The sequence below is a fragment of the Heteronotia binoei genome, unplaced genomic scaffold, assembly GCF_032191835.1.
Source record: "Heteronotia binoei isolate CCM8104 ecotype False Entrance Well unplaced genomic scaffold, APGP_CSIRO_Hbin_v1 ptg000532l, whole genome shotgun sequence".
Classification (NCBI taxonomy): Eukaryota; Metazoa; Chordata; class Lepidosauria; order Squamata; family Gekkonidae; genus Heteronotia; species Heteronotia binoei.
In genome coordinates this window covers 586,817-614,410 of record NW_026800046.1, presented here as the reverse complement: position 1 = coordinate 614,410, position 27,594 = coordinate 586,817, and the positions used below count along the sequence as shown (strand labels likewise).

Below are 27,594 nucleotides of genomic sequence, written 5' to 3'. Positions count from 1 at the left end.
CCTTAGCCAGTGCAAAGAACAGAGGCTTGCCTATCTGTCTCTCCTGTGTGATTGAAAGAGTCTGGCAAAACAAGCTGCAATACGGAAGCAGAACTGGAGAGGGAAGCAGGAACTAGCCAGTTGCTCAAGGGCTGAACAGTAACCCTGCATAGACCAGATGCATCCCACAGGTCTAGGGTTCCCAGGTCCAACTCAGAAAATAGCGGGGGACTTTGAGGTTGGAGCCAAACTTTCCCATTCCCTATGATAAGTAAAAATACAGCAGTGGAGTTCCCCTGAATACAGTCTCCATGTCCTCATCCCTCCACAGCTGGCTACTCTTCCATTAACACACTTACACACAGTTACAAAGCAATAAACACAGCAAGCACACACTTTTGTGATTTCACTGGAGCAATTTACTCACGAGCTGTTGAATGTAACCATCTGCAGAATTTCCAGCAACTTCCAAACTATCAGGAAAAATGAAAGATTCTAGATTACCCTTTACTATCCAAATGACTTGGAAAGGAATGTAAAACAAACAAGGGACTGGGATGGCTTCCCATCCTTTTTCACAGCTTTACCATCTATGGGAACAGCCAGGTGGCTCTTGCCAGCTCACCTCACCCCCCATCCAGTCTTGCTTCTAGTGAGATTTAAAGGTACACAACCCTTCCTAGTTTCCAAGCTTCTTCTAAGCCTTTGGAGGTGGAAAGGCACATTGTAGCTATTGGGGTGGGGCTTCCCCCCCCTCACTGGCCAGCTGGCTGGCAGTGGGGAGGAGCCTGCAAAACTGGGGGATCTCCCACTGGGACCTGGAGACTGGTTAGCCTACACAGGCCACATGTTTGACGCCCCTGCTGTAGGATGTACAGCACAAAAAGGATAGTATGCAGTATCCTTGATGCTCTAATTGAAGATGACAGGTGTAACATGCAAAGTATATGCTCCAACACAACAGAAACTTGACTCCCCAGGGATTTTGATGCAATTTCTACAAGGATCTTATTTCTGTAGTAAAGCCACAACACACCTACCTCAAGGGGAAAAAATGAAGTTATTTTACTCAACATTTTGCCATGTTGAAATTTTTTTCTCAGGAAGTAGCTGTGGGCCTAAGAGCTTGGCATATGGTAAATGTACATAAGGGACAATAACTAACAGGGATGGCTATGCCTGTGAGCTATTCTAGACTAGTTTAACCATGGTTAGAGGCTGACTGCTACATAAATTAAATCTGTAGGCTAATACAGCAAAGAAAGTCTTGAATTCTTATTACTGATGTTCAAGACAGCTTCACATTTTGAAGCCCATTGCTAGCTCATCTGCCACCAAACTTCCTCCGTTCATTATTAGCCTTATTAAAATCCCTTTGCCACTTCTAGTTTTTCAACTAAGTGTGCATTTAAAAAAAAAAAGTTAATGCATTTAGAAAAGCCAGAGGAATTTGCCCTTATAGTGAATGCAAGGGCCTCACACTGCTTGGCCAAACATCAAAACAGGAAAGAAACAAGAATGTGATAATCTAAGATTGTTAACAGAAACCTTACAGCAGAGATGGCCAACGGTAGCTCTCCAGATGTTTTTGCCTACAACTCCCATCAGCCCCAGCCATTGGTCATGCTGGCTGGGGCTGATGGGAGTTGTAGGCAAAAAAACATCAGGAGAGCTACCGTTGGCTACCCCTGCCTTACAGTACCATTTACATAGTTCAGCTAGCAAGGATACCACGGGGCCTTTTTCCTTCCAAACCTTATACAGAGACAAATTGAAGAATAAGCACTGATTAGCACATTGAGTCCACACTGCAATGTTCCAGAAGTGAACAAGTCAGGGATTATTAAAGCAGAAATTTGCCAATGAACTCAAATTAAGGATTAACCTTTCAGACTAGGATAAGGCAGTTTGCTTTATGATAAGGGAAGTTCTATCAATAAGAGGAACTGTCCCTAAGGCAATTTTTAAATGGAAAGAGCTTTCTTTTTTCAAATATATGTGACAGTTCTCAAACTTAACAAATAAACTATGCTGATAAAAATTCTTTGACTTAAATTGGAATCCCAGCATCACATTATAGTACATCAAGATCATTTCACCTGGTTGACTTAACCATGAACCTGCTTAAACTACTCTTTTGTTAGTTCAATCACATTCAATTGGAAAGGTAACCCCTGTTCTTCTCTGTCACAATGTCACAATGTCACCAGCAACACAACAGCTAACATTCTCCAGGCATAAGTGTCCTCCAGTATCCTACTGGGCAGAATAGTTTCCAGTTCTATTATGGAACAAAGCAGAGCACACCTGACCTCACCAGCTTCCCACAGTCAACAGCTGAAGTAATAAGTCTCATCAGAACAAAGTTTGAATTATCAAAATTATTCTTGTGCTCAAACTGCAGATGGAAAATTGAAAGGCGATGTCACTGAAAATGAGGATTCAGACACAGCTGATATGAAGCCACCGTGGCATATTTAGCACTATGGTGAGAGTGTTCATTTGGAAGATCACATCACAGTCAATGGCTCACTACCATCTGCAATATTTTTTAAAGTATAGGATAAAGTTGTGAGGTGTGATTTTGCCATGTGGCTATGGGAGTTTCAGACTAGACTTATATAAAATTATTACTCAGCATCGTCACTTTACCTGCTTACTTAAGTATCTTTTGGTGAAGGATAAATCAAAGCACAAGTCAATGTATAGAAACTGAAAAAAGGCTTCCTTGGGAATTAAAAAAAAAAGTAATGGCACTGGCAGCTTTTCCAAACAGCTCTCCCTTAATAGCCTCCTTTGTAAATCTCCCTTCCCCCTTAATGCGCACAAAAATAAGGAAGAAGTCCAGCCACTCATAGCTATCACTCAAAACCAGTTTGGGAGTTTTACTTGAGAGGTGAATGTAACAACAAGCTCATACCTGTACAAGTCTAGACACTCTAAGCCACAACATTTATCTAACATAAGTACTGACTGCTCAGAAGCCAGAAAACACAAAATCCCTATGGAATACTTCTCACCATAAAAAGCTTTACTAAATTGTTTGTGACAGATCTTTTATTCAGAAGGAAATTTTAATTTCTGCATATACATGGCACAGTTATGTACAGTATACATCCCATGTTAAAAATTCTGTTGTTCACAGAAAGTTATCAATTCAAGATACATAATATATATATACATATGCTAAAATATAGACATTGAAAGGTGGAGATAACTTAATGAGGTGTTTGTTAGTAATCTAGTGATGAATGTAAGGAATACTGATAACTGAGTGTTCCAAAAAGTTTTTTAATAAAACAACTAATAAAGTTAATTGAAATATTTATAATACTATTCAGTCATTGCACAGTAGTTCCAATATACAATCAAGAAGATGCAAATAACACAACATGTAATTGGGAAAAAGAAATCTATTGCACCCACAATTTAAAAGATGTCATTTGTTTAAATTCCACACTAACAATATTTTATAAACATTTACAACACATCAGTAAAACACAAAATTCTACCTGCAGTGCAGCATCGAAAAGAAGGAAACCCTCAGCTGTCAAAATAGATGTTCATTGCCCATTTAATGGCACCAATTTGCCCTAAAGAAAGTTACCTTCAGTTATCAGACATTATTCCTACAATAAGTAACACACACACACTGTCTTCAGTGATAATTAGTACTTCTCTCATTATACAACTTTGTACTCTATTTGCTGAACTGTCCATTTCTCAAATGCTACTTTGTGGCATTTTGCCTCAGTGCTTGCAACCTTGACCCCTCCACAAGGGTGTTCCTCCTCAGTGCCCCGTTAAATAGTCCTGTGTAGAATCTGAAGCAAAAGAGTCTGCATCTTCATTGTCGGAGTCATCGCTACTATCATCAGCAGTGGGCTCTCCAGTCAGGGCTATTCGAGCATAATCATCAGTGTCTATAGATTTACAGAAATGGATGGCATATTTTAATTTTTCTTCTAGCACCTGTTTGCAAGAATACCTGGGAAGCTTCAACAAAAAGAAGCATGTATATGACTCGGGGAGGAAGTGGTCTGGAGGATTGTATTTATCCAAAACCTGTCAATCAAAAGAGAAATGTTTCAATTGCACTATTTAGCTGACATAAACTGGAATATACAAATATCTTTAAACCATGTAAAAGACTTCATCATACAATGTGAAGTTCTTTGAGGTGCTGTTTTCTGGAAGTACAACAGCTGCTCCCCTAGAAATGACTTCCGCTGTAGTATTCACACAGTATATATTGCACATTTTCCTTAAAAATCTCTAGAAATGTTATTTTTGTTTCCTGTTGAGAAAAAGAACTTTTCCTGCCGATGTCTTCATACAATTTACTTTCTTTTTACTGGTTGATTTAAACCATTAATACTAGAAGTATGAGTCCTTAACAATATTTATTTAAATGCAATATATAGGCCACATAGTAATCTATTCAGTATACTTATTCATAGAAAAATCAGTATCAAGAAAAAAATTTAGTGTTGTGATCACAAATAATGCACTCCAGAATTATTTTTGGATATTAGTGTGCTCTGGTTGTAAAGGAGACCAATGAACATAATAATATTATATTTTGTCTCTAGGAAAGAAATGCCCAGGTTAAAATATTTACAAATGTATATTTAAGATATGCTTGGAGCTGTATATTTCTTCCATGAATACAATCCAAACTGGGTTTCTTCATGTAAATAAGTTTTACTGCTCTTTGAATATTACATAACACACAAACACACACAAGCATTTCTACATATGGAGAGTGTTGTCTTGCTAACTTGAGGGTAGAACTGACTATATGAATTGAGGCTGATGGAAAATGGATTTGCTTGCAATGTATGAATTAGATGTAACATATCACCAACTGTAAGTGCTCACCATCTTACCTGGATAACAAAGTCCCTGCCTCTGAAATCTGCAATAGTTCTAGGTAGCCTGGTCCTGCCCCATACGAAGCGCAGAAAGAGAGAACGTTCTGTGTTGGAGAAGGATTCCATTACTTCCCAGAACCACTGTATAAGAGAAGCAGTAGGCTCAATCCCTTTATAAGTGGCCACAGATTTCAGAAGGTGGAGGGGGATATCTGGACTCCCACACACCTGAAAAATAATACAGAACAAAAAAAATGAGGAATACATCACCTGTATTCTTTAATGGAATTCATCTACTTTAATGGAATTCAATAATACTTCAAGTGACAAAATTTGTTAACAGGAATACCCCCTGGAAATGGAATTCTCTTAACATCAGATTTGTCCCCTCCAGGCCTTATTTTGGGCAGGAGCTCACAGAACCTATACATTTTATTGTGCTCTTTCTTTTTTACCCCCTCCCTCATACTTGTTTCTGGGTTCCACTGTTCAAACGCCCTGTGAGAACTTTGTTGAACTTTAAGATTTGAATTTTCCACCAGAAAAAAATGGGAAAATAACCAAAACATACAGTCATGTTCCGCCTCGTTGGGGTGCCCCATCCCTCATGCGGCAGTCGCCCCACTGGCTTCAGGGTCCCACCCTGGGGCGGCCAGGAGGTCTCAGAATGGGTGGCAGGCCTGGTTGCATCACCTTGTTGCCCCTCTAGCTGGCTCGTCTCAGCCGGTCCTGCTTCTTGAGCTCTCTCTCTGGCTTCCTGCAGGTATACTCCGGCTCCAGCCTCCTCACAGACCTCCCTTGTGGCCACCCTTCCTCCCATTTATGCACCTCCCCACTCCCTCGTCCTCCCCCACTGGCTGCTATCCTGCCCCCCGCCATTTAAGGTGGGACACCCAGCAAGTCCTGGGTCACGACTAGCTGGGCCTGCCACCTCTTGCTGCAGCATTGTTGGGCCATGCAGCAGAACCTGCCACAACGTGGGAGGGCTCACCCTCAGCCCCTCGGCTTCCCACCATGCCTTCCTGGGCTTCCTGGTGCTCAGGCCCTTCCTGTGCTACACAGCCCAGTTGGCCTGCAGAGCTGATGTGGGGGGTGGGCGAAATGCCGCCCAGATCCAGGGCTGGGCCCACCTTCCTGCCAGGCTACTTCTGGCACCTGCTTCTTTCCAGTGATTTGCCTCCCTGCTGTTCCATGGAGTTGCAAGCACCAGCTCCCCCTCTTCCCCGGTAAGCGTATGTGGGGGGGGTCATTGTTTCCTGGGGTGGGGGTACTGCACTGGGGTGGGGGGCATCAGTGGTGCTGGAGGCAGTCCTGCCTGGGACACATATAAAGCAGACAGATGGAAATCTTCCTCATGCCACTTGTGGCCACAGAGGAGAAAGTAATTTAAAAAGTATGATGGGAGGAAGGTTTTATTATGACAATTATAAGTCAAGAAGCATTTTTAAAGTAGTTGCTGAGCTGATATAATTTAGTATACCTTCTGGTGATGCCAGGGATGTGGCATATGCAAATGAGTTATGCAAATGAGTTCCAGCACCTCCTTTTCTATTAAATAACCCCTGGTCCCCTCTGATGCAATAAGAAAACACACACACACACAGAGCTTTACTTACACTTGCCACTGCCCTGAATTATCAGGAACAGGTATTGACAACTGTATCACTATGCAAAGTTGTTTTTCCATTATTCATTTCCTTAATAAGTGCTCAGGGATCTACAGCGAACTTTCTACATTGGGCTCTACATCTATTAGAGCTGGCATTTGCTTCTGCGTGCCCTGTTTCTCTCCACTACCCTCTCCCCAAACTCTCTATGCACATCCTGAGTTTAAAGTCATGCCAACTTGAACAGGAAACAAAGTTGTCTGATACAAGGAAAGAGAATGCAAAGCAACTTGGCTGCCAAGGAGATGAAAAGAAACCCAATGAATAAGAGTGGACAGAAGCAGAAAGATGAAGAAATTAAAGAGGCAGCTAGTCAAACTGGGATCCCTCTCTCAGACAGGAATATAACAGAAACAGAAGGGAAAACAATTAGAAGAGAGTTAAACACAGTGAGAAGGTTGGAGTTTGAGTGCTGAAGTGTCACAACTCTGGAAGTGAAGGTCCGGGCCAAAAAAACGAAACTAAACCAGTGTAGCCTGGTACACAGCACTGCCTCTTCTCTAAGGGGACGTTGCCAGTGTTGTGTGATAGGGCCCCACTTGCCCTGCCCTGGCACCCATTAACACCCAACCTTTCAGCTCCGAAGATGGCAAACCTACATGCCACCAACAGGGTTGTGGGGGGGGGGGTTACTTATAGCACAGAGGGAGACCTTGGATTTCCTCCCTCTCTGTGATTTGCACCAGAAGGATCCCTTTCCACAGGCTCCCTCTTGATAGAGAGATAGCAGCCCATAGCATACCCAGGTAGCCAGGTGAGACAAACCCCCACATGGGAGAAAAAGTAAATACAGGAATTTAATATAAAGCAAGATAGGAAGTCACCAGATGAATAAAATAAAATATAAACACCAATGTCTCTTACTGTATCGATTATTATTCTAACACCTACATACCTCTCCTTGAAGTCAACCAATTCCGCCCTAGTTTCCTCAAAGCCAACCTCCTGCAACAGACTAAAAACCCAACAGCTTTTCCCAGCTGACTTCAGTTCTGCAGCAATGGAATATTTACTGGCCACACCCTCTACTCATTTGACATAGAAATTCAGTCTGCACACTATGGGTCATGCTAAATTATACCTCCTCTCCAAGTCCAACAAGGGAGCATGGCACCAACCATTTTGTGTCTTGTTTTTAAGCTTTTAAACATGGGGGCCCCGATACTGCTGGAGACCATGGCATGAGGGGGATGGCTTTTATCTTAACTACTCTTGAAAACAGGGTGGGGTGCAGATAAGAGCCATCCCCTCATGCCACAGGTCTGCAACATTTTGAAAAGTTTAAGAACAAGATCTAAAATGGCACCACATTCCCATGAAGAACTAGGAGACTCAGTATTGTCTAGTTGGTCCTTCTGTGTTGTGTAATGTCATCCAATTCATAGCTACAAGATCTAAAATGGCACCACATTCTCATGAAGAACTAGGAGACTCAGTATTGTCTAGTTTGGTCCTTCTATGTTGTGTAATGTCATCCAATTCATAGCTACTAATCTATTAATTTTATTTTATTTTATTTAGTAGATTTATAGTCCACCCTTCCCTATAATAGGCTCAGCAATCTAGTAAATGAAGCATGTTTTAGTCCTGAAAAAGATCTCACAAATCATACACTTTAAGGTGGATATAGTTGTGTTTAATGCAGACTACTGAATGACAAGACTTGGAGATCCAAATTCAAGATTTCCTGTGCAAGCATCGCTTTCTATGCACCATAATGCTGACTGTTCCTCTTTTTTTAGTGTTTAGGTTTAAAGATGTATGAATTGTAATTCACTGGTACCAGCCTAAGACTCTTAGCAAGAAGCTCCTTCTTCTACACTTGTAAAGCATACCTCGCAACTGAGAGTGGCCTATGCAGCAGAAAGAACACGGCATAGAGAAATTAACATTCACTATCCCTTAAACATGGCAAGTATAAAAGAAATGTCAGCAAATTTCTCATCCTCCTAAAGATACAGCAGCAAAGTTCTCAAAGAAGTGAATCACCAGGTTCCTCCCAACTTCAACCCACCCTTTTTATGCACAAGCAGTTCTTGAACAATGTTTGGATAGGTCACTTATGCAATTTGTTTGGTAATGTTTTTGTCATAAGAACGTAAGAGAAACCATGTTGGATCAGGCCAATGGCCCATCCACTCCAATACTCTGTGTCACACAGTGTCCAAAAAAAAAAAAGGTGCCATCAGGAGGTCCATCAGTGGGGCCAGGACACTAGAAGCCCTCCCACTGTGCCCCCCCCCAAGAATCAAGAATACAGAGCATCACTGCCCCAGATAGAGTTCCAACAATATGCTGTGGCTAATAGTCACTGATGGACCCCTGCTAAATTCAGCATGTTTACTACAAGCCAGGGCTTTTTTTGTAACAGGAACTCCTTTACATATTAGGCCACACCTCCCTGATGTAGCCAATCCTCCAAGAACTTACAGGGCAGTTCTTACAGGGCCTGTTGTAAGCTCTTGGAGGACTGGCTACATCAAGAATGTGTGGCCTAATATGCAAAGGAGTTCCTGCTACAAAAAAAGCCCTGCTACAAGCAGTTTAAGAGTTTCAAGTACATGATCTGACACTAAGATGTAAAGCCATATGATCTGATCATTCCAGGCAGCAGAGATGAAAGTGACACATACGCACCATTGTTTCCAGTTCATATCCTGTGAAAAGGGAAAGAAGAGGAACAGGGACAACACGAGCCATGCCTTCCCGAACTGCAGTAACTTGCTCATCAAATTCATGGAGTCTGCAGAAAAAAATGCATGTCAATGAGGTGAGAATCTCTTATAGAGACCTAAAGAAGGTCACTGCATTTCCTATGAAATTTATTTAGATGAGTTTTGGAGAAAGTCTTCATAATAAATTAGGATGACAAATAAAGACTGATAATCCAGACAAGAAAAATATCACAAAAAAAATTACAGGTTTCTGTTGAAAAGGCAAATGCAAGAATAAAATGGTCTCAAACTAGCAAGATACTATCAACTATCTCAACCTCTAGATACTCTCTTGTTTTTTTCTACCATAGTATTTTCAGACCTATACCCCCCCTTCTCAATAAAGAAGCAAAATCTTGTTCAAGTAGCAAAATCATGGACTATGTCCAAGTAGCAAAATCATGCAATTTTCATCTCAACACAACTGCATTCTAAAAATTACACAAACCTGTAATTTATTGCCAGCCTCACATACTCTGCTCGATTATCCAGTGTTATGTGGGTATACTTGGAACTTAGCTGAATGTCTTGACCACTGGCATTCGGCACTGTAAAAGGCAGACTCATGGCTTCAAATTCTTCAGAAGTAGCTTCATTGTCTCGAATGTACATGAGCCCAGGAATAAAATCCTTATCAACCTTTCAAATTAAAAAAAAAATAAGCCTTTTTTTCCCCACAGAATACCTTTTGTATATATGGAATTTCAATGACACTATTATGATGCCATAATCCAGCCAGTATCCAGAAAAGCTTAGGGTTGGGATACACCTAACAAGTTTAGCATGCCCTAACAGATTCAGTGCTGCTACAAGAAAGTACTTCACACAGTATATAAGTCTAGTGGCTATTACTCATGTAGCTAAAATGGGGCACAGAGTGGTAAGCTGCAGTACTGCAGTCCAAGCTCTGCGCACGACCTGAGTTCAATTCTGATGGAAGCTGGGTTCAGCTAGCTGGCACAAGGTTGACTCCGCCTTCCATCCCTCCAAAGTCGGTAAAATGAGCACCCAGCTTGCTGGGGATAAAGTGTAGATGACTGGGAAAGGCAATGGCAAACCACCCCATAAAAAGTCTGCCGTGAAAATGTCATGATGCGAAATTACCGCATGGATCGGTAATGACTTGGTGTTTGCACAGGGGACCTTTAACTTTTTACCAAGCACCACTTGCTTGGGAGCAGCAACAACAAGGAACAGCCACTGACCCTCAGAGCACACACAGTTTGCCACTGTGGGAAATTTGACTAGATGGAGTCATCCAGCAGGGCTTTTCTTAAGGTATCATCAAGTTTTAATTATTTTTGCAAGCCAAATGAAAATACCTTACCTGGTTAGAATCAGAACATGGTCTGCCACTGAGGCACAGAAAATCAGCACAGAAATATAAAATTAATCCTTTGGAGCTAAAATTAAGTGATAACTGTAGTAGACTGAAAAGATACATAGCAATGGGTTAAGAAGAAACTTCCCTAACAATAAATCTTTCAAAAGGAACCTATTTTTCTAATGTGTAGGATTCAGAATATAACACATAGGTTTTACAGTTTCTATCTTCTTACCCAGAACTCCACCAGTGATTATATAAACAATATGACTGACGCTTGAATGTTTCTGCTGGTGAACTGAGGGGGCCTTTGGAGTCTTATGACAGGACCCAAATCCAAACATAAAAACTGTATTCGATTATTTATTCATTTTATTTACAAAATTTATATCCTACTTTTCTTCTCTTACAAGGGCTGTCATTTGTGGTATGCAATTCTAAGCTTTTTTTTTTTGCCATCAAGTCATAGCCAACTTTAAGGCGACTTCATAGGGTTTTCAAGGCAAAAGATGTTTACAGGTGGTTTGCCATTGCCTGCCTCCACATAGCAAGCAATTCCAGATATCCTTGGTGATTTCCCATCAAAGTACTAACCAGGTCTGACCAGCTCAACTTCTGAGATCGGGCTAGCCTAGGCTATCAAGGTCTAGTGAGTAAATCCCATTAAATGGTTTATTTCCAAACAGACTGTGGAGGAATTATAGGCAAGACAGGGCAGTTCTGTCAGCAGGCCTCTCTGTTTGGTTCTCTACCACAAGGCACTAAAGGAGGCTCTTTAGCCTGACAAGGCACCCTGCATTCTGCTCTGAAAGAACTGCTTAAGCTTCTGAGTTCCAACCTCAAAGTCAAAACATCTAGGGTCTGTGGTTCCAAGCTCTTGCACTGACAGGGAGGGTGATTTTAACTGAGTGACTGGTCAGAAAAGGGAAGACTGACAGCTAATCTGGCTTCTAAAGTTATCTAACACCAGTGTTTGAGATGCTAAGGGCCCTCTGCCAACACTGTGGTTAGGTCTTGTCAGAGCAGTCAGAATGCATTCCTAAATATATAATAATCCCTACATGAATAATAACTGTACTATTTGTTTATACTGATTTGTCTTTTCCCTTCTGAATACTGAAATTGCTTCTTGCTTGAACAGTTGTGCAGTATGGTTTTATTTCAATAAATCAAAGATACTTTGGAACAGGTTTTTTCTATCTCTCAAATTATGGGATTCCTGCCAGTTTCACCCCCCCCCCGCCCTTTTCAAGCCAGGTGGGATGGAAGTCCTAGGAAAGGTTCCTATACTTCTAAATTCCCTAACATAAGCATGTTTAGGGCTGTGCTGTTATGCCCTGATCTGATATTATTTTGTAAATGAGATATAAGAGGAAGAAGACTATGGGCTCACACATGTCCTCAACTGGCCATTCCACTTGTCTTACCTTCCTTACCACAGGTAGAAAATAATCATTGTCTGTAGCTGAATACCAAATATATTTCTTGTCAAGGGATACTGTCCTCTAGCAACAGAAGCTAGAACTAGGCTTGATCTTGAACTTTACTAATATTACATGGAGGAATTTAAATTTTAGGCTTGCCTCACTGAGATCAGCAATTGTCAAATTCATTCCAGCCAACTGTTTCCACACGGGTTCCGCCAGGTTGAGGCTAAGAGGACTCCCGGTTCGAATTGCAATTCCAAGCAAAACTCCTGGGGTGTTTTAAAACAAAACATTTATATAGATTGGTATGCCATTCATTACGAAACTGTACAATTAGTAAAGATGCTGCAGCAATGTTTATACAAAAATTACCCAGGAAACGAAACATGTTCATGTGCAACAATGATTTTGCTGCAGGGTTCAGGAGGAAGCAGTCTCTGTTTGCGCCAGATTCATCCCTTCCATTGGGAGTCACGATCAGAAGTGGCGTCAGGCCGTTCTGAAGTTCTTCACACATTTCTGCTATTGATTCACTGTAACCACCCCCACAGTCATCTACAGATTCACCTAAGGGAAGGGAAAAAAATATTTTATGGGAACGTCAATGGTAATGACAAATTAATTTAAAAGCTATTAAACAACCGTGTCTGTCAAAACCATTATGTTCAGTATAAATGAATAGTTGCCAAATGTGTTTATTTTGCCACTCAGCTAATCTCAAGGAACCTAACAGGCAGTACATTTCAAAATACTGGTGGCTCATTAAGAATTCATTAGACCCAACAACATGTGCTCCAACTACAGAACTAGACATTCTGTGCCATCAGCATTATATATTCAAAAACACAGTTCCCCCCTCAATCTCAATTAACGTTCCAGAGATGTTCCATCTTTCAAATGCCACAATAATTGAGATGCATTTTCCCCCATCTGACACAGGACAGAAATTACTACCATGAAAAGAGAACACCCAGCCTAACAATGCATTATGGAAAATTAAATACGGGAACCTTTACAGTGTTAGTAATTTATTTCAGCATGCTTACAAGAATGCTGATATAACCTTGAGTTATATTATTTCAAATTAATCTGAAATTCAATTTTGTATTTCACCATTACCACAAAGTGAAAGAAGAAATCAGATAAATGGTACAAATAAATGAAGGGGGCTCATAATTAACCTTATAGACGTTTGACTTGCAATTTCTATGAGTACTTTAGCTGGAACGGCTTTCTCCTTCAATGTGACAAACATGCAATTGTTTTGATTGTGAAGTTAGAAAAGCAAAATATATGAAAAATAAAGAGCTTACCGACAAACTTGACTTTCCAAACACGATGAGGTAGAAGAAGACTGTCAGGGCTGAATGAGCTCATTTTAGCGCACATCTGTCCAAAAACAGATTTTGTGCCATCTGGACCAGCCAATCCTCCTTTACTTCTAGAACGCTTTACCTGATTGGGGAGGGTGGGGGGAAGAATGCCATTTCAACAAACGCAAGTTTGTATGTTGCAGCACTGGGATACTTTTATACAAACAGAAAACTCTTACGTGTTACTAGTCCAATGAATTACCAGTCACTCATTACAGCAGGAATTTTTGAAGGCACACACATTGATGCCAGTGTGGCATTAGGCTAGACATCTAGAAGATCCTGGTTCTGTCAAAGTAGCTTGCTAGGTGACCTTGAGCTAGTCACACGTACTTAACCTAACCTATCTCACAAGGAAGGCAGAACAGCAATGTAAACCACTTTGGATCCCTGCTAGCAAAAAAGGCGGGGTATGTATACATGAATAAATAAAAGAGAACAAAACTCATAACAGACTACACAGCCAATCAGGACCAACACAGGATTATCCAGTCCCATAAAAGGGTCTAGTCTCACAGCACAGTAGTCCACATTGTCAAAGGACTTCAAGGTCTCCTGCCTCCTTAACCCTGCAACTTCCTTGTAACAGTTTTCTGTAATGTACACATTGCACTTATTTGAGTTCCAGGTTCTACACCTCAACATTTCTAATTGAAATACAGCAGAAAAGACCCCTCTCATACATCCAGGAAAACTGGTTGTGTTCAGACATGATAGATTATTGGCCTGATTTTGTATTAGGCATTTCCTTAAGAATTTCCTTCTGGAAATATCATTTTCTATTTTTTCAAGACACAGTAAATATAGTGTTACCTAGTCCTCTTTTTGAACTCCATAATAACATTATTGTGATCTTTAAACCTTCTTAAATATACAAAAAAGAGCCCCGTGGTGCAGAGTGGTAAGCTGCAGTATTGCAGTCCAAACTCTGCTCATGACTTGAGTTTCATCCCAGCAGAAGCTGGGTTCAGGTAGCTGACTCAAGGTTGACTCAGCCTTCCATCCTTCCAAAGTCGGTAAAATGAGCACCCAGCTTGCTGGGGGTAAAGTGTAGGTGACTGGGGAAGGCAATGGCAAACCACCCCGTAAAAAGTCTGCCATGAGAACATCGTGATGCGACATCATCCCAGAGTCGGAAACAACTGGTGATTGCACAGGGGACTACCTTTATCTTTTTAAATATACAGAAGTTTCAAGAATGCAATGCCGGATACAATATACTCTCTGGCCTTAACAAAATCTTGTCTCTTCCATAACTGCACTTCATTCTCCCTTTCTGTCCCTCAGTCCACCTCTTTCAATCTCCAGGGAAAAAGAACAGCATACTAGGAAAAACCAATCTCCAAGAAAAAAAAAAGAACAGCCTACTAGGAAAACTAACAATGAGATAAAGGGAAACCTGGTTACATGCACCATGACTCTGATAGAAACAGGCCAAGCTTCCTTTACAAAGTGTAATCCATATGATAAAACAATACTTTATATTCAGGGTTGAAGAAATTCTTTTTGAAAAGGCACTTCTGGCCTAAGGCCTGACATTAAACTTTTCCACGTCAGTGAATGGAGAAGAAAGTTCTTATAATAACCACTTCCTTCACCAATGTGACCACATGTGATGCCTAAGAGTTCAGTTTCCTGATCTTTAATTGTACTTGAGGCCATTTTGATGTGCTCAGAGTCATGTAAGCAAAGACTGATCAAAATCATGTGAGAGAGAAGGTATGGCAATAAAGCATAGTTTCCTTTTCATATCCCTACTTTGTGTTTTAATGAATGTATAATACAGACAAATGTATTATACTGGTATCAACAAATGACCTTTTTATGCTGCACTCAGATGACTTCCTCTTTTCCCCCAGGTTTAGTGTCTCTTTTTAAAACAATCATACTAAAACAAAGGAGAAATCACATATTAAGAGAGATTTACAATATTAATTGCTTAGACCAGATGAAAAAGCATTCAGATTTAACTGGGCCTTGCCTCTAAAAGTCACAGAGTTGAATTTCCATGTGCCCAATCTAAGCAAGGTTTACTGCCACATCTGGTCCAACTTTGAGGGGCAAATGACACAGCTATACAAATTAGGCTCTCATGCGCAAATAAGGAAAGTACAATTCTAGACTTCTACCACGCATGGACCTAATAAGAACCACTGTGATGTACTGGCTAACAATGTTTAGTAAAACCTTTTTAGAAAAACGTTATAATCTTTTATACATTACAACAGCACAAGAAAGGTCCATTCTCCTATTACAATATTACAAGAAAGGTCAATGAGCACCTGGATATAGGCTTATTTCGTCAGTGAACTTCCTCAGGAGTAGTCCTTCCCATTTCTTTCTGAGTTGTCAGCCTCTTGTAACAATTCAATGTAAATGCTCTTCTGCAGCATCTTCTTCTTCAAGTTCTCTTCTTCAGTCCTGAACTTCTTCTTTAACCAGAATAAAAGCCTTCTGGAGTTTAATGGCAAATTGCTCTCTACAATATTTTTATAAGAAGCAAGCCATTCCTTTAATGCAGGAGTATGCTTGTGCCAACATGCTCTAGAGGGTTTTTTGTATCCAGTTAGAGAAGAGGTACAGGACTGGTTTGCCCAAAATTATAAACTTAAGTGGCATTGAGCATTTTGCCGTCAAATAGGAATGGCTTGTTCCAAATAAAAATAAATAAATAAAGTTGTAGAGAGGATGAGAGCATATTTGCCATCAAAAGTATTAATATTCTAATAAAAATATTGTAGAGAGCAATTTGCCAGCAAACTCCAGATTACTTTTTGCATCTGGTTAAAGAAGAAGTTCAAGACTGGCTTAAGCTCCTAATAAAAATATATCACTTCAGTAGTATTGAGTGGATGAGAGAACTTGAAGTTGCACTCTTCCAAAAGGAGGCAGCAAAAGAAATCACTGGCATGACAATCCCCAAGATCAAACACCAGGAGACTGAATGGAAGTGTTTATGTTAACAGCAGCCTCAGGTTCAAACTGCAACTCTCTTACCTGTATTCTGTTAAGTTCTACAACTGGCCCATGTTGACGATCTCTCACCATTGTTGCTTGCACAACTTTTCTGAAAGCTGCCTCCTAAGGAAGACAAAAAAAAGTGTGTCTCTACTGTATGGGCCTGTTTTTCAGGTCTCTTGAATGGGCAGAGCACAATGGGACACAAAGCAGGAGACAAAAGAATTAGATCAAGAGTGTTGTGCTGGCAGGATGGGGGCAGCAAATGAAGGCAACCTATGCCTGAAGGCATACCAGAAGAGCACATAAGCAACAGCATTGTCTTGCACTTTCTCCAAAGTATCCTGTAAGGATTCATTGAGAATTAACAGAATTCATGCTATAAGGGATGCAAGGCTAAAAAAAATTCTCTACTTGTAAACTTTTGGCCTCATTAACTGCAAGTAAGTTGATTTGTGCAAAAGCTGATGGTGATATGTTTTGGTTGATTATGTTGGTAATTTATTTTGTAATGGTATCCTCTTCGTTATAGGATTTATTGCTTTATTTATTACTGTGATTTCTTAGTTCTGCTACTATTTTGTAGTAAACATCATTGAAAAGAAATCCTAACAAGCAGCTTGTCACAAGTTGCAACTGCTGCCATTTGGATCATTTCCTGTTCTTGTGCCATTTTTGCCTCTCACCACAAGCAACCAGGCAACTACTCAACAAACTGAGAAAAAGATATTCCCTCCCTGCCTTGCCACTGAAAATGAGGAAGTAGCGGATCCTTCATAGGGTTGCCTTCTTTTTGCCCTAGCAGGGCTTTTCCCGGTTCGTTTTATTGCAGACTGTATTGTAACTGCTGTAGCATCACCCAGCACAGAGGGGCACTGATGGGAGCAGCTGCATCAGTTATTCTTCAGCTGATAAAAGAAGACACCTTGCAAGAACAAAATGGTTGACTATCTCATTCTTTTGTGATGGTGTCAGAATTAATTCCACCAGTGAATCAGTGGTCATTTCTGCTGCATCTGTTCTGATGATGGTAAAAAGGAATCTCCCCACAGCCCCTGACACCTCTTGTAGGCTATTATCCCTGCTGTTCCACTGGATGGATGTTTACATCACCTTGGTAGACTGGATCATGTAAAAAGACCAGAAATGCAAAAGTGTGCTAGTGGAATTTCATTAATAATTATTATCAGAGTCCACATCGCTACAACAAGGAGCTTACGCAGAAAACCCTAGGATTTATACATAATACTTTTTCTCTTGAGAGCTTCACACACTGTTACTTCAACAAACAAAAGTTTCTTAGCATGTGATTTTTAGTGGAATGCTAAAGTCTGACAGATACCTTTCCTTGAGATATCAAAATTCCACGTAATGTATCAAATCCCACTGATGGACCCTGGCCAGTCTCATCAAGGCGTCCTTCAAGATCAAACATGGGAATGCAAGGGCAAAAGAGTTCAGAGATGTGGTGCAGCAACAGCAACCTGTTCCTCAAGGAAATTATAGGAATTTCTTGCAGATGATTGTATTCCATAGGAACCTAGAACAATCACATTATTTGGGTTTAAGGTGTGCTTAACCATTAATATGCAATTGCTATATAAGATATTACCAGAATTCAGTTTACTATGTTTGTTGTTTGGTATTAACAAAGCTTTACACATGACACAGACATATAGGATTTCTGAAGTCTAGTTAGTTGTGCCATAAGGACTTCTGTCAACATTGCCTAGAGAGCCGGACAGCAATGCCACTTTAGATAATTTTTTTATTTTTTTTATTTATTTAGGATTTATATCCCGCCCTTCCCACAAGTGGCTCAGGGCGGCTTCCAAAAATTGGTCAACATAAAATTAAACACTTTTAAATATATAGGCAATTAAATATTTAAAACAGTTAAAACCTTAAAACCAATAAACATTCCAGTTACATATAAAACAGACGTCTGGTAAGCTACATTGAGTTCTCATCTTAGCTAGGTGTAGGCTAACCGGAAGAGGGTCGTCTTACAGGCCCTGCGGAACTGAACAAGGTCCCGCAGGGCCCTCACCTCCTCCGGCAGCTGGTTCCACCATGTAGGGGCCATAATGGAGAAGGCCCTTTCTCTGGTGGATTTCAAGCGGGCTTCTTTTGGCCCAGGGATAGTGAGGAGGTTTTGTGTTCCCGACCTCAGTGCTCTCTGGGGAACATGTGGGGAGAGACGGTCCTTCAGGTAGGCAGGTCCCAGGCCATATAGGGCTTTAAAGGTAATAACCAGCACTTTGTACCGGACTCGGTATATCACTGGAAGCCAGTGAAGTGAAAAGTGAAAGAAGAGAAACCAATCTCCTTATACCTATTCTCACCAATTTCCATCTCATAATGAAGATAATTCTCCCTTTTGCAGTAAAATTTGAGCATCCTCGTATTAGAGTTTAATTTAACAACAGCCAGAAGGACAGTAGTTCTCACTATACTAACCACTAAAGCTTTCTAGGCATTTCTGTGATTTTACAGCTTGCATCTGCACACAGAGAACTAAATGCAAGGCACAGCAAATACAGCTTGAACAAATTCTCTGTATTTTGTGACTTTTCAGCAAGACCTGCAAAAAAATTTTATGTTCATTTTTTATTGCTATCCATTTTTTGACTGGGATCTAAAGAGATTTATCACACTGTTTTCCCATCCTCCACCTCATCTTCACTGTAACAACCCTGTAAGGTAGGTTAGGGCCAGAGTCAGTCAGCAAGCTTCCAACAGCAGAGTGGGGATTCAAACCAGTTGTCCCAGCTCCTAACCCAATACTTCAAACACTATACCACTTCAGCTCCCTGTTTACCTGCCTGGATCCTCCTCTCCCACCCACTTCGTCACATCACCATATCTGATGGCCGCATGGTATCACGATGTCATCCCAACAGTCATCAGTTTTATGATGATGATGATCCTAGATCAGTCAACATCCCAATACTGAGAACTGCCCATATAAATGATCCTGGAATAAAGAAAAACTACAAATTGTACTGAAGCCGGACAACCCTAACAATAATGTTACACAGCCAATTACTTTAAAATGTACTCAACAGGATGTTTTGCCAACCATGAGTTTAAAAAACCCTGATCATAAAGAGAGCATTTTACCTGGGTTGGGAGCTTGCCTGCGTTAGCAGGCTTACTGGTGGACCAGGCTAAGGTATGTGCTGAGCCACAGGCCACTCTGTTGATCTTTTTACCCTGAAGTGCTGCAACCAGCCGTGGTCTTTGGATAGCATTAGTTGTACCATCGCCAAGCTGACCTTCATCGTTATCGCCCCAAGTGTACACTTCACCTAAATCAACCAAAATGGTTGTATTAGAGTGATAAGATGTCAAAGACGGCGATTACAAATACAGCTTTGGAATGCTGAATCATACAAAGCATTACACACCATTCCAAACTGTAACTATCTGTAGGAAAGGCCGACAAGAAAAATGCAATTTGTTTGGTTGAATTTAAAAGAAAACTGGCTAAAAACTCGCAGGTGTTTATTTTCATAGTCCCTATGCATTAATATCTCATTACATGCAGAACAAACAAGTGGGAATACCGGAACAGGAAGAAAAGACTAGGGACCCTAAGAAATAGGAGAAGCAATATTAATGGTATCCACTTAGGAAATTGTCAAGGAAATTTTTCAAATAAAGAAGGGCCATGGTTTATTGATGTTTCAGTGACTTTCAATGTGTGCATACACAGACAGCCCCTCCAATTCCACTTCTTCAGCAGCATTCCTCACTTGCAAATCTGCTCTAAATCCTATCTATCTCCTTACTCCAGCTATTGAAGCCATCTCACTTAACCCACAGTATACTAGGCAGAATACCAAACAAAACACTTTGTGGCAACTACATTAAAATTAGCCACTTTCCAGGTGTGCCACATGGGAAGCACAGCATAACAACCCAGAGAGTCACAACGAAATAGGATTAGCATTGATACGGCTTAGTTCCATACAATGGAAGCTTACTAATGGACAGCTCTCCAGGTAGTTAAAAATATCAATTATATTTCTAACATGAGGGGCTAAAATAAAAACACAGCTGTTCCTAAGATCACATTCTCAACTTTTCAAAAATGAAAACCACCGTTCAGAAACTATGACGGGAAGTGGAACATCTTAACCTTTCCCCTCAACATTTGCTTATAATTGCTCTCCTCAGCTGCTTCCCCCCTTTTCTGCTCCCCAACAGGTGAAAGAATGTAGGGAAAGGGTGATTGAAAGCCAACTTTTTTATTTTGTTATTTTAAGTCAAGTCAGGAGACTGATACCATCTGCTGCATGGTATCTTGTCTTCCCCTCATCAAAAGTATAAGAAAACAATACAAAGTCTATTGATCAGACAAAGGATCTGTTCAGTCCACTATCCTGTTCAAACAACAGTCAACCAGATGTTTCCAAGGAACGCACCAAAAGGGCTCCATGGCAGCATCACTCTTCTACTGTTTTCCTACAGTGTCTGGCATTCACAGGCACTCTTCCTCTTTACATTACAAATACAGCTCCATATTTATAAGAGAGGCACATTCTTCGCCAGCTGAGTGGGAGGAGACCAAAACAATGGACTTACCATGAGGGTTTTTATTAATCAGTGGATTAGAAGGTATCCTTGTATGGGCCATCGTTAGTGAGTGGATGTGCAAGAGAGAGCTGCTAATTTCTTAAGGTGTTTCAGCAATTTTGTCTGTTTCCCCTTCCCAAATGAGGTGACAACTATGGAATCTCATCCATCCAGAGACTGGACACAGCATTGACTCAGGAGGGGCAGGCACCTCCTCAGGATAACGGAAGTCTTTCCAAAAATTTACATATGCCTCATTCATAGAGGAAGAGGAGGCACAACCCATACAAGGGTATCTTCCTCCGCTGATGGAGAACTGAATACAACAGTCTACAAGAGATCCTGGTCTCACTGGGGCATTCTGATCTCTTCCACACTTTTGAACCAGTACTTAATTGAGAAATACTATGGCTCATTCAAGCCTATCCAACAACTGTGGCCTCTGATCTGGGAGTCCTCCCTTCCAGTGAATGGTTGCAGTTTAAGATTGAGTAATGAAGAAATGTAAATAGAATAAACTCAAAGTCAACACGGTAATTACTGCTTCATATTTTTGAGATGTGAACACTAGCACTGCCTCAAAATTCTTGATTCAATTTAACCTCCTAGGGAGGAAAACGTTGAAAAGGGGGAAAGGAGCACATTAAAAAGGATGTAAAAGCAAAGAGAAAGAAGTGGCCAAGAAAATACTGAATGGAGAACAGAAAAAACAGCCAGGGAAAGAGGATTACATGTCTAACAAAGGTACATAGAAATGTGGAAGAAAAAAATAGCAAAGAGGAAGAAGTAAATAATAAGAGACAATTATAAGGTTTATAAGGTTGTGTCAACTGTATTGAACTCACAGCAGCATATATAGAAGGAAATATCTGTTTGTGGCACACATCAGCATTTAAGGTTTTATTAAGTCACCAGTTCTGAAATTTTCACACTTAAAGGGGGCTGTTAGAAAAATCCTTTCACAATCATTGACATGATATTTTTTAAGGTATGAAATGTTTCAGGGCTTGATGAAATAAAAATAGTAAAAACATTAAAAGATATTACCTAAACCAGCATTAAATGTAAACCAGCCCAGCATAAAAATATAACACATAGGAACAGACCACAAGCAGCTTAAAACAACAGTTTACAGGCTAGCTAGAGTAGTTGTTTTTTGTTTTTTTTAAATCAACTCCTCAATTAAAAGCCTGGGTGTCCAGAAATGTTTTGGCCCAGTGTCTGAAATAAAGCATGACTACTCTCTATACATTTTTAGTCCAATTAACTCCAATTCCTTTTCCTTTCCTTTGTTCCATTACCACATCAAAATACCCACTTTAAAGATTTAAATACTGGGAGAGGGGAGGACAATAGTTATGCTACATACCATCTTCAGTGCAACATACACAATGTAAAGAGCCAGTTGCAATGGCAATGACTTTCTTTCCTTGCAATCCCTGGACTTGTCGTGGTCTCCTAACATGATCATCAGATCCATGGCCTAGTCGATGGTAATCTCCTTTGCCCCTGCATTTAATACACAAACATTATTGTTTTGTTTTCATTAATTGATAGACAATTTTTAATTTTTACAATTCTAACTTTTTATAAGCATTCACTCCATATATTTAAACATCAAATATTAGAAAAGGGTAACCACACCGTGCCTCTTAGTTTCTATTACAAATATGAGTTCTACTAATGTAATGCCTCGCATTAAATTACAACAAGCAGTAGCCTTACAACAACTTGCAGTGGCATATAATTTTTGCCTCCCCACACTCTTTCCCTTCCCTGCAAGCCCCAGTAGCCTCTCCCCTTTTCCTGCTTCTTCTCCTTCCTAACCCCACGAGCCAACCCACTTTTGTCTGCACTCCTGTCTTCAACTGTTCCTCCTCCTCTCTCCAGAATAGTCTCTACCCAGGAAAATTGTGGCCCAATTGTGCAGTGCTGTCTCCTAGACTGGGCCTAGTTTCATAACTAGAAACCCAAAATTTGGAAGGGTACCTCATTTTCCTCTGTACCCCCCCCAAACTATTTCCCCTTACTCTCCCCCTAGCAACCCCCATATTCTTGGCCCTTTACTCAGCTTCCCTCACTCCTTTCCATCCTGTTATCTGTCCCTCATCTTCAGGTATATTTATTTACTTCATTTATACCACACCTTTCTCCACAATGGGGGCCCTAAGCAGCTTATATCATTCTTCTCTCCTCATCTGTGAGGTAAATTAAGGTGACAATATCAAACTGGCCCAAAGTCACTCAGGAGGCTTTAGTGGCAAAGTATTAGAATCTGAGTCTCCTAGACCCTAGCCTGACACACTACACCATGCTGGCTTTCATGCAGTGGGCAGCTTCTGAACAGCAGGAAGCAGCTGGGCCTGGATGAGTTATGCAAGTCAACTAGTGGTTGCTGTCAAGCCTGTTGCTGATTGCTCCTCCCCTCAAAGGCAAAGGAGTGCTGCCCCTTCTCCAGCAACCACCACTGAGCTACAGGTGCTGCTTCTATTACCTTTTATTTAAAAACTCAATGGGTTTTTTTTTTTAGATTTCAGATTTTTCTGATAACCTTGGGCTATTTTCAGGTTTGTAGAAAGATCTGTCTTGCCTGCTCAGAACTCCAGTCTCTAGATCTAAGTATCCCTGCTCACTCCATAAAATATTCTCAAAGCAGGTTATTACATTCAAATCAAAACAAAAACCCAATTATGAACTTTGTAAAAAGAAGATACTTTAATATTTTAAAATGAGAATATGTTTGCAATCAACAGCAAATGTTCTTACCAGGTATACACAGCTCCCGATTTGGTAAGGGCCACAGAAAACTGAGAGCCACACTCTACTTTAACTACACCAACTCCTGTGAGAGAATCAATCTAGAAAGACAATTGGAGCATAACTCAAAAAAGAGGACAACTCCAGACCTTTGCAGTATATAGATTTATATCTTAAAATAAAAACTAGCTTACAATCTAATCAGACTTTTAAAATTGACCAAAACTCATTTTCAGTGCAGCTTAGAGAAGTTATTTAAAATAAACTGATCTCTTACTGTTTACATATAATATCAATTTACTTACCGTAATCTCTTTTTAAAGAGGATATGACCTATAAAATCAATATTTATGCACCCTCAGAAAAATAAACAGGAGACAATGAAAGCAACTTCTGGAAAGGCACCTCCAGTGCTCTTTCACCAAAGCGATTTCTAAGCAAGGAGGTGATAGCCATGTTGTGAATCTCACAAGAAGTCAGAAGTAAAACATGTGATATGGTATCTTGGAGATTTAAAACTACAAGGATATATTTGACTCTGCAGAAGTAGAAGAGATAATATCAAGAAGAAAGAATCCAAAATATGGAAAGGGGAGAGGGTTTTTTTGCTTTTGTCTTCAAAGACTTCAACGTTTTTTATATTCTATCTAGAAAACTTAGAAGATTTTGACATTCTGGTTTTTAAGTTTTTGAGGGGAGAGATGAAGAGGTTTTTTTTAAAAAAATCTAAATACAAAGGATGATGGATAAAACAGTCTCTCAGAACAATCAAATCATTTCAGCCTTATAACATTCCACATCATCTTCTAATAGGATCAAAATGAATCTGTCACTTAGAAATTATTCAAATAAGAACAGACTGCAGTACAGACGCTTCTGTGATGGAAAGGACAGCAAACACTGCTTAAGTTTATCCCATGTGTACTGTTTAAGAAATGGGAAAGAAATTGAAGAGGCAAACTTGAAGAAATGAGTATTAAGTTTGCCTTTTTCAGTTTAGACATATACCATGTGTTCTGCTTCAGAAATTAGAGCTAAACAAACATGATGACACTGTGATATAAACAATTCTGACTGAAAGCTGTGTGTCAATATTGGTGCCAACAGACACTTACTAATTTTAGATCTGTGATGAGTCTTTCCTTCTAGATCAAACCAGTGGTCCATCTGGTCCAGCTTCCTGTTTCACAAGGAGCTAACAAGTCACCTCACAGGGCTAAATAGGGCCACAGCCTTCCTCTGATGTGCCTCCTAGCACTGGTATCCAGAGGTTTACTGCCTCCATTGATCTGTCTAATCCCGCTTCAAGGCTATCTATGTTTGTGGCCATCACCATGTCTACTGGAGCGTATTCCACAACTTAATTACACAGTTCTGAACCCATAGTCAATCAACATCACTGGGAGAAACATTGACAGAGGGGTGACATGATAGAGGCTTACAAGATTATGCATGGGATAGAGAAGGCAGGAAAAGAAGTACTTTTCTCCTTTTCTCACAATACAAGAACTTGTGGGCACTCAATGAAATTGCTGAGCAGTTGGGTTAGAATGGATAAAAGGAAGTACTTCTTCACCCAAAGGGTGATTAACTCATGGAATTCACTGCCACAGGAGATGGTGGCTGCGACAAGCATGGCCAGCTTCAAGAGAGGATTGGATAAACATATGGAGCAGAGGTCCATCAGTGGCTATTAGCCACAGAGTATTGTTGGAACTCTCTGTCTGGGGCAGTGATGCTCTGTATTCTTGGTGCTTGGGAGGGGCAACAGTGGGAGGGCTTCTAGTATCCTGACCTCACTGACAGACCTCCTGATGGCACCTGAGTTTTTTTGACTGGAATGGAAGTTTGCCTTCTTCATCGCTGCCATGCACGAAGTCAATATTTTCATCACACTATCCACAACATTTTAGTCAGTTGAGATCCCATCAGGATTTATTTGGACTTAGGATTTCTTGTTTATCACTTTATATTTGACTACATTGAACTGCATTTGCAATACTATTTCCCATTCACCCAGTTTAGAGAGATCCTCCTGGAGCTCTTCCATTTTTGGTTTTTACCATCCTGAACAATTTGGTATCACCCACAAACATGGCCACTACACTGCTCACCCCCATTTCCAGTTCACTTATGAACAGGTTAAATAGCATCACTCTCAAGAGTGATCCTTAAGAACTCTCCATTTATTCCTACTCTCTGCTTCATTGTTTAACCAATTTCTACTTTATAAGGGGAAGACTGCTGAAATGAGAGGAGTCTTTGGGCAGGTATCTTTTCAAAAGTTTTTTGGAAGTCCAAGTATATAACGTCTACCAGATCACCCTCATAAAATGCAAACCTTCTCAACAACTCCAAAAGGTTGGTGAGGCAGAATCTCCCTTTGCAAAGCAAGATATCAACCAGTTGATTACTTGTGGTTCTTAGGAGCACAACAATTTACTCAAACACCCATATAAAAAACCTCTGAAGTTTTTAATTAAAAAATGCTCAATAAGGAAACATCTTCTTTGCCATGTTAATTCTAATTCACATAAAACAATGGCATTCATCATTACCCTTACTTGGCCATCTAATGCCGAACATTAAAAAAAATCAACACCCCCACCACACTCAAAATTTGAGAATTGCACAAGCTGAATCCATTGGCAGGAGGATATTTCTGCCAATGAGAGGGGGAGACATTTTCACTGATTTACCCTCCCATTACAAGTCCCTATACCATACCCACACTTCTGCCGGACACTTTGAGACCACATTTCAGTGAAGTGAGCTGAAACAGGAGCTATAAGAATTCAGGGAAGTTCTGATCCAAAATCAAAGTAAAGCTCATGTTACTTTGGAACTAATTCTACATTTACAAGATGCTGATTCTCTGTTTGTCAGACATGCATAGATTTAATACAAGAGAATTAGAAACCTCAATACCTTCATTGGCACTTTACAGCCATCACTGCCTCCTCTTCCAAGTTTTCCATAGTCTCCATCACCCCATGACCAGACTGTATCATCGTCTGTCAAGCAGAGTGTTTGCGCATCTCCACTGCCACAAGCTATGTCAATCACACGGTAGCCCTGGAGTGCTTCCACCTGAAGAACAGACACAGCCTGTCTGTAAATCAGTTACATTAACTTTAAAAAGGTAAGTAGGAAGCTCACAAATGTATGCAGATCCTCTTATCGCTGGGCAAAACTTGTGACACTATTCTTTCAGTTTAACTTATGCTAAGAATAATAAGCATCACCACTGAATTTCTGGACCAAAACATATCTTCTTGCATTTTGTAAAACTGAAAGAAGGCACTGTAACTAACAACACCTTTCTAAACCTCTATGTGCTTCTCTAGGGAACTTATATGGTCAGGAATATCATGGGGGTCAGGGCGAGGGGGGACTGCAACTTTGTTGACAAAAAACAAAGCAACCTTTGGATTCAACTCAGAATCCAAACAACACTTTAGCACTTGCTTATTATAAAATTAAACTACGAGGACTAATACATGAAAATTATATATATATTTGGCCACTGTGTGACACAGAATGTTGGACTGGATGGGCCATTGGCCTGATCCAACATGGCTTCTCTTATGTTCTTGTTAGCTTAAGATGCAGCTATCTACCAAAAAATTAAAAAATGAGCTCTCTGTTTCTGAAAGGTATTCACATTCCCAGTGAATACGTAAGGATTCCTGCTCCTGCTTATCATAACATACATACAGGCATGAGTCTTGCATTTAAATGAAATTAATTGCTGCATCACAAATGTTTATAGTCCGGAGCAAACTGACAATAATGATTTATTACAAATGTCTGCAAGACAAAAACACCACTGAAACAAAAACAAAAAAAATAAAGCAGAACAATTTTTCTTGTTTGTCACTGCAATTCATTTCAATGAGATGGGGTTCTATCCTACAATTCCATTTTGTTAAGTAAGCAA

General features: G+C 40.2%; 1 protein-coding gene across 1 annotated transcript in view; it reads right to left on the bottom strand.

Moving 5' to 3' along the window:
* Positions 1-3,018: 3,018 nt before the first annotated feature.
* Positions 3,019-27,594, bottom strand: part of LOC132590671 (E3 ubiquitin-protein ligase HERC2) — a 130,431-nt gene continuing 105,855 nt past the window's right edge. The window contains exons 81-93 of the mRNA XM_060263636.1: positions 26,583-26,744; positions 23,664-23,755; positions 22,267-22,406; positions 19,440-19,627; positions 17,659-17,856; positions 16,356-16,439; positions 13,299-13,440; positions 12,358-12,552; positions 12,142-12,254; positions 9,683-9,873; positions 9,158-9,263; positions 4,869-5,081; positions 3,019-4,044 (exon numbers count right to left, since the gene is read on the bottom strand). Of these exons, the coding sequence (XP_060119619.1) occupies positions 3,772-4,044; positions 4,869-5,081; positions 9,158-9,263; positions 9,683-9,873; positions 12,142-12,254; positions 12,358-12,552; positions 13,299-13,440; positions 16,356-16,439; positions 17,659-17,856; positions 19,440-19,627; positions 22,267-22,406; positions 23,664-23,755; positions 26,583-26,744 (2,097 nt within the window). The 3' untranslated portion in view covers positions 3,019-3,771. The remainder of the gene's footprint in view (positions 4,045-4,868; positions 5,082-9,157; positions 9,264-9,682; positions 9,874-12,141; positions 12,255-12,357; positions 12,553-13,298; positions 13,441-16,355; positions 16,440-17,658; positions 17,857-19,439; positions 19,628-22,266; positions 22,407-23,663; positions 23,756-26,582; positions 26,745-27,594) is intronic.